This window comes from Leptonychotes weddellii, chromosome 10 (genome assembly GCF_054177405.1).
Source record: "Leptonychotes weddellii isolate Sample4059 chromosome 10, ASM5417740v2, whole genome shotgun sequence".
NCBI lineage: Eukaryota > Metazoa > Chordata > Mammalia > Carnivora > Phocidae > Leptonychotes > Leptonychotes weddellii.
Window position 1 is genome coordinate 88,722,242 of NC_138378.1, and position 15,731 is coordinate 88,737,972.

A 15,731-nucleotide genomic window follows, 5' to 3' on the forward strand; every position below is an offset into this window, starting at 1 on the left:
TACTGCATGGAGCACTGGGTGTTATACGAAAACAATGAATCGTGGATCACTACATCAAAAACTAATGATGTACTGTATGGTGACTAACATAACATAATAAAAAAAAAAACCCTGAAATTTAAAAAAAAAATCTTTTTTTTTTTTAAGATTTTATTTGATAGATTGAGAGAGAGAAAGAGCACAAGCAGGGGGAGCAGCAGGCAGAGGGAGAAGCAGGCTCCCTGCTGAGCAAGGAGCCCTGATGTGGGACTCGATCCCAGGACCCTGGGGTCATGACCTGAGCCGAAGGCAGACACTTAACCGACTGAGCCACTCAGGCAGCCCTAGAATATATCTTTTGTGTTTGGTTTCTTTTGCTTATTAATTAATTAATTAATTAATTAATTATGTTCAGTTAGCCAGCATATAGTACATCATAAGTTTTTGTTGTAGTGTTCAACGATTCATTACTTGTGTATAACACCCAGTGCTCATCCCAACTTGTGCCCTCCTTAATACCCATCACCCGGTTACCCCATCCCCCATCCCCCTCCCTTCTGCAACCCTTAGTTTGTTTCCCAGAGTCCAGAATCTCTCATGGTTTTTCTCCCTCTCTGATTTCTTCCTATTCAGTTTTCCCTCCCTTCCCCTGTGGTCCTCTGCTCTATTCTTTTGCTTATTGTCATGTTTTGGGGATTCATCTATGCCAGTGGGCATAGTAATAATTTTAAAATTCTCTTTCTGTAATAGTATTTCAGTGTGTAAACATACTACAACTTAGTGGCCCATTCTATTATTGGTGGGCATGTGGATTATTTCTTGTATTTGGCTTTTATAAATGAGGCAGCTCTGAAACTTTTTACACAGGTTTTTTGGTGGACAGAGACACAGTCATCTAGGAGTAAGATTGCTAGGTTATACTGTATGAATCTCTCTCAGCTTTCTAGAACTTGCCCAACATTTTAATTAACATTTTTAACTTTGCAGTGTAATGAGACTTAAATTAAGTTTCTGTAAAGCGCTCAGTGTGGTCTTTGGCAGATAGATACATCATACTCCATTAAGTTGAAGGGCCATAATGGACTTTAACATTTCCTTATTCTTTGTTCATTTAGATCATTTTCATGGTCTTGTGATTTTATGTAATGTTACAGTGAATGACTCTTTTTTTTTTTTTTTTTTAAGATTTTATTTATTTATTTGAGACAGAGAGAATGAGAGAGAGAGAGCACATGAGAGGTGGGAGGGTCAGAGGCAGAAGCAGGCTCCCTGCCGAGCAGGGAGCCCGATGCGGGACTCGATCCAGGGACTCCAGGATCATGACCCGAGCCAAAGGCAGTCGCTTAACCAACTGAGCCACCCAGGCGCCCCAACAGTGAATGACTCTTGATAGATGTTTCTTTCTTTTGAAAAATTTGCTTTCGGTAAATTCTCCTGGTGAGTTCAACTGGATCAAAAGATATGTGACTATAAGGACTGTCACCCTTAAAAGGCCGCAGAGGGCCTATGGAGGAGGGTAAAATGAGGAAGCAGGCCTTTTATGCCATAGGCCAGGGGAGTGGAATATGAAGACAGGTGGTTTATGGCTTTCACAGAGGAGTGTCTTGTAGAGAGAGGACTGTAGGGTAGGGTAGAATGGGGGATGAGGATTTTTATAAATGATGGTGTATTTCATAGCAACTCAATATTTAGTTCCTTAGAAGATAAGCTGGGTAATTGGAGAAAAACAATGTATAACAACCATTAAATCAGGAAGAAGAGGGAAATCACAGGTGCAAAGAGTCACTTTATTTATTCATTTTCCCCCAAATATTACTAGCATGATTAAAGCCAAAGAAGGGGAGGCAGTAAGGTGGGGAGAAGGGCCTGCAACAGGGGTGGGTCTCTGATGGGGAAACGGCCAGAGGCCTGACGGGGGGAGGCAGGGAGCCTGGGACTGAGGGGCAGGTGGGGGGCCTGCTAGGCCACACTCTCACACTTGCTTCTTTGAAAGCTCTTGACAAGGGTGGAGGACAGGCCCTTTTGAGTGACCTCGCAGGAGTAGTTCTCATGACTTTGGTACTCTGTACTGGACATCGTCAGGGTGCTGCTGAGGCTGTAGGTGCTGTCCTTGCTGTTCTGTTCTGTGACACTTTCCTGGATGCCTGTGTTTTGGATAACCCCATCCACTTTCCACTGGACATCGATATTTTTGGGATAGAAGCTATTCAGCATGCACACGACAGAGGCACTGCCTGTGTGTAACTGGTCCGGAGATGGCGGGAACAAAAAGACGGATGGCTGGACATCATTCCCTGATGAAGGAAGCACAGAGAATGGTCTCTAAGTAACAGGGAAGTTCTCCACTTAGGTATATTGTTTGTGGGCAGTCCCAGAGCCCGGAGGGACAGACAGAGCAGCTTATCCTGTGTAGCAATGAGGGAGATATATCATGTCTACCATCTTGAGTTTTTCTCTAGCTCTTACCTCTTAAGAAAGTTTTAAATTGTTTCGTTTGAATCTTTGCAGCCATTTTAAGGACTTTTTGCTTTTCTGACCTCACTTTACTGCCTCCTGCAGTAAACATGAGTGGTTCAGGCAAAGACACAAAGGCCATTTCATCTGAGCCCCTCAGAGTTGAGAAGCGAGACCAGGTCTTGGCCCCCTGCCCCTTACACAGATGATTTCCCCCATGCCTCTCCCAGAACTGTGTGCAATGATAGCAGGCTGCCTCGTCCTTCCTGGGTTTTCTTTGAGTGTGTTAGGGCCAGACCCACCCTGTAGAGTGGCTCCAAGCCCTGAGTCTGTGCCTGGGTTGGGGTGCGGCCCTGTCGCCCTCTGTGATCAGGCCGGCAACTCTCCCACCTCTCACAAAGGCCTCGAAGGAAGACAGAGCCCTGGGCTGAAGGTTGTCATCATGTGGGGCAATAACAGACCAGACCAGGAGGACCAACTGTAACTTTGGCCACCTGCCTACGAGGAACTGGCTAGCTTCGGTTCTGACCCTGAGCACCTGCCAGATGGCCTCCTGGAAATCCCCCGCTGTGGGCATTCAGGCCCTCTGCTCAGAGGGCAAGAGCTACAGTAACACCATCAGGAAGCCTTTGCTGCAAGAACACTGCCGATAAGTGAACAGGTTTTTATAAAGTTAACCTCCATTAACCAAGCAGTTCAACATAAGATACTGAACTTCTTATGTTTTGATTTTTTTTTTCCTCTTGGAACCTTCATACTAATTTTTTTCAGAGAATTTTATAAAATAGCTTTGGCAGCAAAATAATAAGAATTCTAGAAAAAAAGGAGGGACATATTCTATCAAGATACTCCTATCTGGGTAAATCCTTGACACCTTTAAAATATCTATCCTGCATTAAAATATTAAACAATTAGTACATTTGATATGGAAATTCTTATAGGACATTTTATTAGCTTTTAATGGAGTTTAAAATTTGTAAAAGAGTTTTTAAAAAGGCTCTAATATAGTTTTAAAATAGTTTAAAACACTTACATAGTTTAAATAGCTCTAAAAGAGTTTTCAGAGTTTTAAAACAGCCCTAAAATAGTCCTATTTAATTGTTGCAGACCAAAAATAATCATTCTTACGCATCACTCTTGAAATCAGCTGAAGTAAACAACAAAAAATTACTAAACTATTTTAGAAGGTAGGGGATTAAAATGCCCAGATTAAAAATTTTCTATCACAGAAGGAAAGTATTGGAAAATACGCTGTTATTAAGTTTTTATTAATGGCATTTGTCTATGATGAGATATTTTGTACAGCTGAACTATAATCCTCCCCAAGCCATTACATTTTTGAAAATCAAAAACATGTCACAAATTTATCTTTTCTCTAATGGTGTTTAATGTGAACTCAGTAGAAAGTTGATTGATCAAAACCGGAGTGGCCAGATGGCCTTAAATTAGATTTTCACTGGTTGGAACTTTACCCTGAAGGAGTTACATATATTTCTTTCTTTTAGATTGCGCTTTTGTTATTTAAATACATTTGATGAGAGGAGACTGAAATGGTTTCATGTCATTGAAAAAAAAGTAGCTTTAAGTTTTTTATAAAAAAATTTTCGTTAAGGGGATATACTAATAAATGTGAATTTTAGTGCTGAAATCTCTGATAAATCAGACTTCTCCCTGTTTTTTCCACATTAGCTCAGCACCTGCCACATTTCTGTTCTTTTCTGTTAGTGCCATGACTTGTACCACTGTGTTGGAAAAGCCGCCACAGCAGAGTGGAACAGGCCGTGGCCTCTAGCTGTTAGGTGCACTGCCCCACGGACTCTGTGGCCAGGTCACGAAAGTCATTCAGTCATGACGAAAGACCGCCATGAGGCCTACAGACCACGCAAGCCATGCCGTGGCCTCTTTGGCGGTATAAAAAAATGGCCGAGTAATAACCAGGGAAATACAAGAACACACTCACGAAACTATTTAGTATTTTCCTACAAGTCCGTGGGCATTTAAAACATGCAGTTATTTTATTTTGCTTCATTTAAACGAATTTCTTAAAAATGGAGGTTTTGGCGACAACCATCTTTTCACCATATATGATAAGAAATCATTTCACAGTCTAGTGTAGAAATTGGATTTTTAAAAAGGCAGTATCTCTCAAGATATAGAATCTCTGTAGAATTTCTGAATATTGACAGTTTATCACTCATTTTAGACTCTAAAGATGACATTGCTGCTGGTTCTCAATTAAACTGTATCTTTTACACAGCAAACAAGTATACTTTTCTAACTCCTTACTGACTTTTCATGCATTCTATTGATTTAAATTGTTATCTTATAAAATAATTTGTCAGAGGAGAGAAAGTAGACTAAGAAATTTCTGTATCATACATAATGAGCAAAAATCAATATAACATTTGGCAAAACTCAATAAAAATTAGTTTGCTTTTTCTCTTGAGCTCCAAAGTTTCTTTTTCATACTATACTAATTTTTTTCCTTTTGAATCTTGCAATTTAGATTAAATTAATCTTTTTGTCTACAAATCCATTTTTGCAGCTGAGTTTAACTTTAGAAATTGGTGATAAATCTGAAATAGTCTCATGTACTCATCTGCACAGAATTCAACCTTAAGCCTCTAAAAGTCAGTACTGGCATTTAGAACCACATTTCAACAAGCAATAGAGAAAAATTACTTACGTTTAATCTCCAGACGTGTCCCTGGGCCAAAGGTGGCCCACTGTATTAGTTTAATTACTTTCCCCTCAGCAAAAACCTCTATTTGCTGCTAAGCTCATTAGATTGACGGATACAGAGAAAATCTGGCAATTTAGATGCCATGTCAACTAACTAGCTCTTCGCTCTTCCTTGAGGCAAACTGATTTTCAGTACCTTACTCATCTGATTTTCGGAAGAATCCCATTCTCTTCGGAATTGACCTCAGCTCACATCCCACACATGAAAAGCCCCAAATTTCACAACTCGACAAGAAAAAGGACTAGAAAAGTGTACTTATGGTTGAGCTCCACCTTGGTTCCCTGACCGAACGTGAGCCCCAGTGAGAGCTCTGACACTTACCCCTTAACAAAAACCTTCTTCTGACGCCAATCATAGAAGAAAGGCCAATTCAGAGAAAAATCCAGCTATTCGTCTCCCATTCCCTCCCACAAAGCCTATTCTCATCACAAACTCAACAGTTTGTTTGCCTAGCTGTAAAGTTGGCTGTTTTCTGCTATTTACTTTTGGGTCACCAGGAATGGCTCATTTTACCAAAATGTCACAAACTTGAACAAATGATACAACAGGACAAAAACCTCACAAAGAATTGAGCAAAAATGTACTTACGTTTGATCTCCAGTGTGGTATCTTGGCCGAAAGTGAACCACAGTGATTTCCCTTAACCTCCATCTCTACAAAAACCCTCCCTGAAAAGGTAGCAAGCCCCTCTCTCCCGTTACCCTATTTTGATTTGGAAATCTTAAAAATTAGCCCTCAGCTAGCCTCCAGTGGAACAATTTTCCCTTCTCTGTACCTAATCTGGGAATGAAATTTGTTTTATCCCTGACATGTAACTAATTAGAACACATGAAAAGGCGGGGGGAAAAAACGCAGCAAACAAATTAGAAACAGTGAAGAATTGGTTGAAAAAAATACTTACGTTTTATCTCCAGCTTGGTCCCCTGGCCGAACGTGTACACACAGTAATTCCTCCTAACTTCCCTCCTATACAAAAACTGAGTTTCCTTTTCTGACAGTCGAGCAAGGCTCTCCTTTATGCTTGCCAGTACATTCCTGAAACTATCACTTAGACGAGTTTATCTCACTCATTGACTGAATTTTGTTCTTCATGGAAAACGTGCAACCAATTTTCCAGTTTGTTTACAGATTTTATCTTTGTCCCAGAGGATGTCAGAGCCTGGTTTCAAAACATCTGCTTCTATAGATCCCGTCACAGGCACAGGGACCATAAGACACAACTGAGGAAGGAAGGTTTGGATTTTACTCACGTTTGATTTCCACCTTGGTTCCTGTGCCGAACGTCCACCACAGTGACAGCTCTCCATTTTGTCACTGTACAAAAACCCTTCTCACGGAAGGGGAACCAAGCCCTGGGTCGGCTGCTGAAGCTTCACTCTTTTCCCAGCAGGTATGCAAAGCCTAGGCCTTCCCTGACAGAGAATGTTTCCTTAGGTGAGATCTAAAATCCTGGAAGAGGATATATTTATTTATGTCTATGGCCTGATGGTCCCTTTCTTCAGCAATCTACCATATCTGGACTGTTTCATATGTATTGATTGATTTATTGATTTATTGGAAAGTGAGCTGAATGGAAGTTACAAAGAAAACAAACAAGTTTTAAAAATTGCGCTCTTGGGCGCCTGGGTGGCTCAGTACTTAAGCGTTTACCTTTGGCCCAGGTCATGGTCCCAGGGTCCTGGGATCGAGCCCCGCATGGGGCTCCCTGCTCAGCGGGAAGCCTGCTTCTTCCTCTTCTACTCTCCCTGCTTGTGTTCCCTCTCTTGCTGTGTCTCTCTCTGTCAAATAAATAAATAAAATCTTAAAAAAAAATAAAAATAAAAATTGCACTTTTTTATGCTTTCTCCTGGGGGTGGGGGAGCTGTTGCAGATGATAAACCTCATTCAGTGTAATTATGGGATTCTAGTTTCTCTCAGTTAAGAATAATTAAAGAACATTTTCCTATTTGAACTTCTCCTCTGCCATGATGTTGTTTCAAAAAAGGTAGACTAAATGTATATCAGATCAAGGCCCATGTTTTACTTTGAAAGGTATTTTGGCATGAAGCTATAGATGACACATGAAACTAAAAGATCAATAGAGATTTTACTTATTTATTTAGAACGAGAGCGTGAGCCAGGTTGGGGCTGGGGAAAGGGGCAGAAGTGGAGGGAGATGGAGGACTTTGTGCTGAGCTAGGAGTGCAGAGCCTGGCATGGGGCTTGATCCCACGACCTCGAGACTCTGAGACCATGACCTGAGCTGAAATCAAGAGCCAGACACCCAACTGACAGAGCCACCCAGGTGCCCCTAAAACAAAGATCAATAGAGTAGAAAGTAGACTTTACTTAGTTGGTCATCTATTGTCCATCATGTTCAATGAGCTGAACCAAGTGCATGCTGTCTTTGGAGCTGTCAGGGAATCATGGCATGCCATGGTGTTTCCACAGTAACCCCATCAAGGACACTGAAGATCTCATTTTAAGTGCAGCTCCACTTACTGCAGTCTTGTTTCCCTCTTAACCTTCCATTCCCCCTCAGCATACATTCCTCTCACCATCCTCAATTCCTTACAGCTCTTCTGTGGCTTCCAGCTCTTATAAAACTCTCTCTCTGGGGGCACCTGGGTGGCTCAGGCGTTAAGTGTCTGCCTTCGGCTCAGGTCATGATCCCAGGGCCCTGGGATGGCCCCGCGTTGGCCTCCCTGCTCTGCGGGAGGCCTGCTTCTCCCTCTCCCACTCCCCCTGCTTGTGTTCCTGCTCTCGCTAACTCTCTCTCTCTCTGTCAAATAAATAAATAAAATCTTAAAAAAAAACAACAACAAAACTCTCTCTCTGCTTGGAAACACCTTTGCTCACCTGCGTTAGCTTGTGAACAATGAAGTCTTTCAAAACTCAACTCCAGAGACCTTCTCTTGGATTATCCCCTAGCAAGTGACTCCACTTTACAGAGCACAGAGGCAGATCTAGAACGCCTAATTTTTCTTACCTGCTCTCAGATTCTTTCTACTCTACTGGATTGTAAGTTGATGTTTCATTGTCTTGTATTTGGAAGGATCAGTCCTTATTTTACTTGGCAAATGTTCAACAAACATTTACAGAATGAAGAAATAAAAAAACACCTAACAATGAATAGTTGAAAATCAAAAATGGACCAGAGCTAATAAGTTATAATAGATCAAGGACTAATACTGACCACTGCAATACTAAGTTTTACAAGAGAAATCATAGGTAGGTTTCCTTGATTCTGTCACTGAGAGCTTTGCTATTGTCTTTAATAGCAAAATCAGCAGTGGATCTCCCCAGATGATGAGGAAAGAGAGGAATCTTGGAAGTAGAGAGAAGAGAGAAACTGGCAAGTGGACATTTAGTGTGCAAAATAGTTGACTGAGGACATAGTCAACATAGATCCTAAAGAGGATAGAGTGATTGTCTCTGCAGAGATACAAGCAATACCAGTCATTGTACTTGACATTAATTGAGCACTTACAAAGTGTCAGACATTGTACACGAATCATCACATTTAATTATCCCCCTAAATCTAGGAACTAGAAACTGATATTTTCCCTATTCTGTAGATGAGGAAAGTTGAGTACTGAGACTTAAGTAACTTCACCATAGCAGTGAGTGGCAGAGCTGGGATTGGAACTCAGAGCTCATGCACTTCGTTGGCCCTGGGAGTAGAGTCACCCAATGGAAGCAGCATGCATGGCAGAAAACCCTGGGGTGGGGGAAGGTAAAAGAAACTCCGTAGACTGTCCTAGGCTTGGAAGTGAGTAGACGAGTGTGCTCAAATGTGTATACAAGACTGCTCATTGAAATGTTGTTTAAAAGTTGAAGAAATGGAAAATAACTGAAATCTTCATCAATGGGAATTTGGTTAAACTAATTATGTTAGAGCTTTGCAATGGAACACTAAGCAACAAATAAGAGGATGAAGTAGGTTTCTATATGGTCACATGGAAGGTGATCATGAAAATATAGGCCACGGAATGGTATATTTTGTATGATATTCTGATTCTATTGTAATGGATATATATGGGTAGAAATACAGGGTAATTCCTGAAGGAAATACAATGCACTGTACTCATTAGTTATCTCCTGGGCTTACAGAGGTGTGTTGTTTGGGAAGAGGAGAGCAGTGACACTTTCTCCCCTTTTGTATATTGTAGATTATCTGATTTTTAAAAAATAGGTGAATACATTAATTTTGTGGTTTTTAAGATCAATAAGACTGCATCAATTTTGTTAAAGAGTAAACTCTGGCTTTGCCTACTAGAATTCTCAGTATTTATGTACAATGTATAAATACAGTTTTAAATGATATACACACATGCATGAGTTTTCTTTGTCAGTTAAACATTTTTCTATAATCTTTAGATTGAGAATGCAAAAAAGGTTGTTTTCCTGGTTCTGCATAAGAGATACTCTTACAATCACAGGAGATGTAGAGGTGATGTAGGGGCTGGAAAATGGGAATGATAAAGATGACATGGCATTATGTTCCTCATTGAATAATGTGAAATTGCGATCAAATATGAAGAGTACAACTGAATGATTGTACTAAGAGAGTATTTGCTACTAATAAAAAATGTTATGAGAACCATTGTGGCAATGGGGCGCCTGGGTGGCTCAGTCCTTAAGTGTCTGCTTTTGGCTCAGGTCATGATCCCAGGGTCCTGAGATTGAGCATCGGGCTCCCTGCTCAGTGGGAAGTCTGCTTCTCCCTCTCCCACTCCCCCTGCTTGTGTTCCCTCTCTCGCTGTGTCTCTTTCTCTGTCAAATAAATAAATAAAATCTTTAAAAAAAAAAGAACCATTGTGGCAAAAACTATTTTATTGATCACATACAGTAGTGATCAATAAGAATGGCTGTGTTGATGTAACATAACATGGATCACTGAGAAATGGTTGAGATCCTTAATATGTGGGTGGTTTATTATTCGAAGGCAAAGCTTGTCTTTGAAGCATCTGTGAAGTTCTGTCAGGATGTACTATTTACAAAATGTCCATGATGGGCCTTGATAATACTGATTTTACTAAGGAAAGGCAAAGTGCCAATAAACTAGTCTGAGAGGTTCTTGGATTTGTATATAAGAGTGATGGAAATAGAAATTTGTGTGAGCATTCCAACAAACTCATAATGAAGCTGTTTCCCATTTGGTCCCCAGCAAAGTTAGATTCTTAGAATAAATTCTAAACTGTGGAAGAGAAAGAGAGAGAGGAGGAAGGAAACTTTTTTTTTTGTTTAAGATTTTATTTATTTATTTGACAGAGAGAGACACAGTGAGAGAGGGAACACAAGCAGGGAGTAGTGGGAGAGGGAGAAGCAGTCTTCCCTCGGAGCAGGGAGCCTGATATGGGGCTTGATCCCAGGACCCTGGGATCATGACCTGAGCCGAAGGCAGACGCTTAACGACTGAGCCACCCAGGCGCCCCAGGAGGAAGGAAACATACCTGGCTCTGGAATATTTGTGTCTGATAATCCATCTTGAAGTCTGTGGTTCAATATTTTTTCTAGCTCATCAATCACAGTAGAGTCCAAGGTAAGTGATTCTTTTTACTTCGGCTTGACTCCTCCATAGGATTGTAATGGCTGTCATTTGTACTTGATTTAAGCTGATATCCCACAAGGTGAAGACAAAATTCTGGAGTCCACATTCAGTGGTGCCTAGAACTTGATCAATTGCCAGTCTTTCAGCTGGAGTGCCACAAACTGACATCTGTCCTGAATTCCTAAGGGGTAAAGCTGGCCCCATAGCTGAGAGGAAGGGAGACAGAGGAGGTCATTTGAGAAATTGCTGCTGCCTTGCGGCTTTGGAGCTGTGTCTGTTTCCACTCATCTCTGAAGAAAGAGGTGCTGAGAGAAACAAAGTCCTTTGCCCAAACATATGCACATGTTTGTGCCATAAACATGACACAAGATTTTGGACCAGCTCTGGAAAATGTAGATGCTCATCATGTTTCCAAGAAGACATTCAGGCTGCAGGTATTCTCTGACTTCCTAGAGTGAAAGAGAAAACAGTAACAGTGCTGGGGTTTATTACCCTTGGAGAGGCTTAGCCACCCAGATTTACATATCAAGTGTTATGGTTTCTGGTTGGTTATACACAAGTGATGAGTCCCTTGAATTCTGCTCTGGAGCTCCCTGCCCCCCTTTGTTTGTCCCCTTGGCATCTAACCCTAGCCTTGTGTCCTCTCATCCTACCACCGAGAAACACATCATGGACAACTACTGTGAATGGGCTAGCTCTGGATGCAGTTATGAAATTGACAAATTCAGTCTTGATGCTTCATACTTTTTTTTCTTCTCTGTTGTCAAATCTTCAGGTCCCTCATGGGCACTCTACTCTTCTCCCTCCTGGCTCAGGACCTAGCCCTGAGTACCCCTATCCCCCACCCCCCACTCAGTCTTGTTCATCCTGGGTAAGGACGCGGGCTCAGATCTTTCCTGCCCACTGTCCAACACTGCCTCATGCCTTCAACATGTAGAATCCTGATCCCATCCCGAAGGATTCTGATCTTTGCTTTCTGTTCCCATTAGCTCTTCTGTTCAGCTCTGTAGGTCACTTGGTTACCACTTGACCTAATATTGTGCTGCTCTTGCCTCCTGCCCTATTCTTCCTGTCCTTGTGTGTTGATTTCTTTAAAATATTCTTAAAAATCTTTTTTGTATTTTAGATTTTTTTTTAACAAGCAGGTATTGTGATGGAATGTATGTGTTTAATCCATCATCTTAACTTGGATCCTCCTTTAATTGGCTCCTTTGAGATCCATAAAGAACTTATCAAACTCAATACCCAAAGAACAAAAAATCCAGTCAAGAAATGGGCAGAAGACATGAACAGACATTTCTCCAAAGAAGACATACAAATGGCCAACAGACACATGAAAAAATTCTCAACATCACTCGGCATCAGGGAAATACAGATCAAAACCACAATGAGATACCATCTCATACCAGTCAGAATGGCTAAAATTAACAACTCAGGAAACAAAAGATGTTAACCATGATGCAGAGAAAGGAGAACCCCCTTACACTGTTGGTGGGAATGCAAACGGGTGCAGCCACTCTGGAAAACAGTATGGAGGTTCCGCAAAAGGTTAAAAATAGAGCTACCCTGTGACCCAGCAATTGCAGTACTACATATTTATCCAAAGGATACAAACATAGTGATCCGAAGGGGCACCCCAGTGTTTATAGCAGCAATGTCTACAATAGCCAAACTATGGAAAGAGCCCAGATGTCCATCAATAGATGAATGGATAAAGATGTGAGATACACACACACACACACACAGGAATATTACTGAGCCATCAAAAGAATGAAATCTTGCCATTTGCAATGACATGGATGGAACTAGAGGGTATTATGCTAAGTGAAATAAGTCAGTCAGAGAAAGACAAATACCATATGATTTCACTCATATGTGGAGTTTAAGAAACAAAACAGATGAACATAGGGGAAGGGAAGGAAAAATAAAATAAGATGAAAACAGAGAGGGAGGCAAACCATAAGAGACTCTTTAACTACAGGGAACAACTGAGGGTTGCTGGAGGGGAGGGGGGCGGGGGATGGGAGAACTGGGTGATGGACATTAAGGAGGGCACTTGAAGTAATGAGCACTGGGTGTTCAATGCAACTGATGAATCACTCAATTCTGCCTCTGAAACTAATAATACCGTATATGTTAATTAAATTGAATTTAAATTAAAAATTAAAAAATAAATGGGATTAAACTAGGCTGGCTCTTGGCTCTCCCTCCCATTCTAATCAGCATATACATTTAAGGCTTATTAGTCTGGTGCTGGTGAAAGAGGAAGCACAGGGGCACCTGGGTGGCTCAGTCGTTAAGCGTCTGCTTTCGGCTCAGGTCATGATCCCAGGGTCCTGGGATCGAGCCCCGCATCGGGGTCCCCACTCAGCAAGCAGCCTGCTTCTCCCTCTGTCTGCTGCTCCCCCTACTGGTGCTCGCTCTCTCTCTGTCAAATAAACAAATAATCTTTAAAAAAAAAAAAGAGGAAGCACAGATCACTCCCTTCTCCATCGTCCTCCCTCCCCCTCCTGCCCCCAGTGTCCTGATTATCCTGGCTGATACCTAGAGTTCCAAACAAGACAGGGGGATTGGGAAGAGGTCAGGCCTGTAGGAAAACAAACACATACAAATATCAACACGGAAACCCAACCTACTGAAATAAGGAATAATGGAACTTTTAAGTTAAATATAATGGATATGTCCATCACTCGCTCAAAATCCCCCTTGCAATGACAGAAGAAATATAAAAATGAGAATAAATTAATTTTGTGGTTGGAGAATCATGAAGGGGCCTATTAGAAAAAAAAGACATTTGCAGAAAACCACAAAGATTTAATTTTTTTTTTTAAGATTTAAATTTTGAGACACTGAAATCTGGAATCTTCCATTCCATTGCAAAAATAGGAGGGGTCCTTGACACAGCCAGTACTAGCCTTCCTCACAAAGTCCTGGAAAACGCATACTTCCGAGCTATCAGGGTCTGGGAGTGGGATGGGTACGCTGCCCAAGGGGGACTAACACCCTGGGCGGCCTCCACTGAGCTTGCACCCCCCTTCAGGCCATGGGAATAGTGATGGAAATAAAAAGGGATAAAGTTACAGGCATTCCAAAGCAATGGGATAAAAAATTCTTCCAGGCCACTAGAAAAAGAAAAATGGACAAAGAAAATTAAACCAATCTATCAAAATTCAGGAAAAGGAAATAAAAAAATCAAAAAGAAAGTATTAGATAAATAGAAATATAAAATAAGATGGAAAGACTGAGTCCAAATAGAACAGTCACAAACTATAATAAATGCTATTAAGTTATTCAGAATTTGTAAATGAGGCAAAAAGATGACTATTGACAAAGATTCTCTCCTTGACCAAACTCTGCTCAGGCTCCTCTGAGCTCTCTTCTCAAGTGGGCTCGGAATTTTGTGTTCATCTTTGCATTGTCCAATTTTAGCAAGAATCCTGCTAAGTCAGTTTTACCAGAATCCCTCTTCTTGATAGCTGATCGCAGTCAACATCTGATGGGCTTCCTCAGCCTTCACTGTCCCCAGGTGATGTCTGATCACCCTGGCTTGCCTTCAGCAAGAATCCTGTTAGGTCAGTTTAACCAGATCCTCCCTTAAACGGGGTATTTTCTCTTAGTCATTTTCCATCCACTGACCCCCACCCTGCTACCTGGCTATAAATTCCCACTTCTCCTTGTGTTGGAGTGGGGCCCAATCTCTCCCTTCCACTGCAGAACCTCATTGCAGGGGTCCCTCCACATTATCTTGATGGTCCTAAGTCTGCCTTACTTTTCTTCAACCAGTGTCTTGAGTAATTATTTCTTTAACACTACGTATCCTTTTACGGTTATTTGACTTGCTAGAGAAATAAAGTTTTTTACTTTTCTAAATACAACTGACTAATTACAACTGATTAAAAACTAGATTTCAAAAGGTTGGATGTTAACCTAGAGAAAACTGATGTCATGAAAATGATAAATTATTTTTGTCTGAGGAGACAGCTCTAATGCTTATAGTCTTATTGCTGTGTAAGACATTAACCAATTATACATCTTATTTAGCGATCTTATTCTGGCATTGAAAGGGGTGTGTGTGTGTGTGTGTGTGCGTGTGTGTAGACATGTAGACATTTGTCTTCCTTTGGACCAGCTTTATCATCTGGTTTTGTCGTTAATAAGTAAATCTTTGACACGTGTTCATAATATATATGCATGATAACTGTCTTAATTTTTTAAAAAACACCTTAAAAATATAAATGGAAAAATTTCACAATGGAAAGACAAGGAAGAGTGAATAAAGACACACATATCCAGCCATACGATGCTTACATGAGATGCAGCTCAAACAAATACGTAAAATGATTGGAAGAACAAATGCAAAGGAGGAAGAGGTGTCAGGCAAGTGCTGACAGGAGGAGGAATGATATGTAATATCAGAAACACTGAATTAGAAGAAAGAGCACTTCCAGGGACAAAATCCAACATGATAAGTGCCACATAACAACAACCAATTGTAAGACTGAAGATCCTAGACGGTGGAAATATATTCATATCAGATTCATTTGTTTTTGTGAATATCTTCCGGGAGCCATGGGATCAAGGCCGTGGGTACGCTGGCTGCCAGTTTGCCTCAGCACAGGAGATGGGTGGGTCTTGGGACTCAAGGAGGGGCCTGTCCCTTGGGACTCAGGGATCAGTAGGGGCTGGGAGAGAGGCTCTGGTGCTGGTGGTAGTCCGAGAGGCGGGGAGGGTCAAATCATAGCTGACATCTTGAATGTCACTGGAAGGGCAGTGCCTCCAAGCCTCTAATTTATGTTCACACTCACAAATGTTCGTATAGTAGGAACAGTCTGGTCAGGTTGCTGTTATTAAATGGAATGAAATGCTTTCAGTCTACTGTGTCCATTTCTTCAAGATTCAGCGAGCAGTGAAGCTTGTTAAGCCTCGCTTGAGTCAGGTGCTCACCCCTGGGCTAGGAAAGAGGACGCCCCAAGACATTCTCACCTGACTGTATCCAATCAGAAAGGAGAAATTCCTCAAGAG

The 15,731-nt window shown here is 41.3% G+C and overlaps 1 protein-coding gene and 1 long non-coding RNA gene across 3 annotated transcripts in view; one reads left to right on the top strand and one right to left on the bottom strand.

Annotated features, from left to right (window-relative positions):
* Positions 1 to 7,121, top strand: part of RPIA (ribose 5-phosphate isomerase A) — a 66,914-nt gene extending 59,793 nt beyond the window's left edge. Inside the window, exon 9 of the mRNA XM_081796759.1 lies at positions 6,363 to 7,121. Within this exon, the coding sequence (XP_081652885.1) occupies positions 6,363 to 6,400 (38 nt within the window). The 3' untranslated portion in view covers positions 6,401 to 7,121. The remainder of the gene's footprint in view (positions 1 to 6,362) is intronic.
* On the bottom strand, positions 2,006 to 11,153 carry LOC145715927 (uncharacterized). Of its 2 annotated transcripts, none has more exons than XR_014138216.1 (3): positions 10,612 to 11,153; positions 6,427 to 6,588; positions 2,006 to 2,273 (listed from the first exon to the last, which is right to left on the bottom strand). It is a non-coding gene; the product is annotated as an uncharacterized LOC145715927 (long non-coding RNA). The 2 variants fall into 2 exon arrangements; XR_014138217.1 differs by having other exon boundaries at positions 6,427 to 6,625.
* Between the last annotated feature and the right edge of the window lie 4,578 nt (positions 11,154 to 15,731).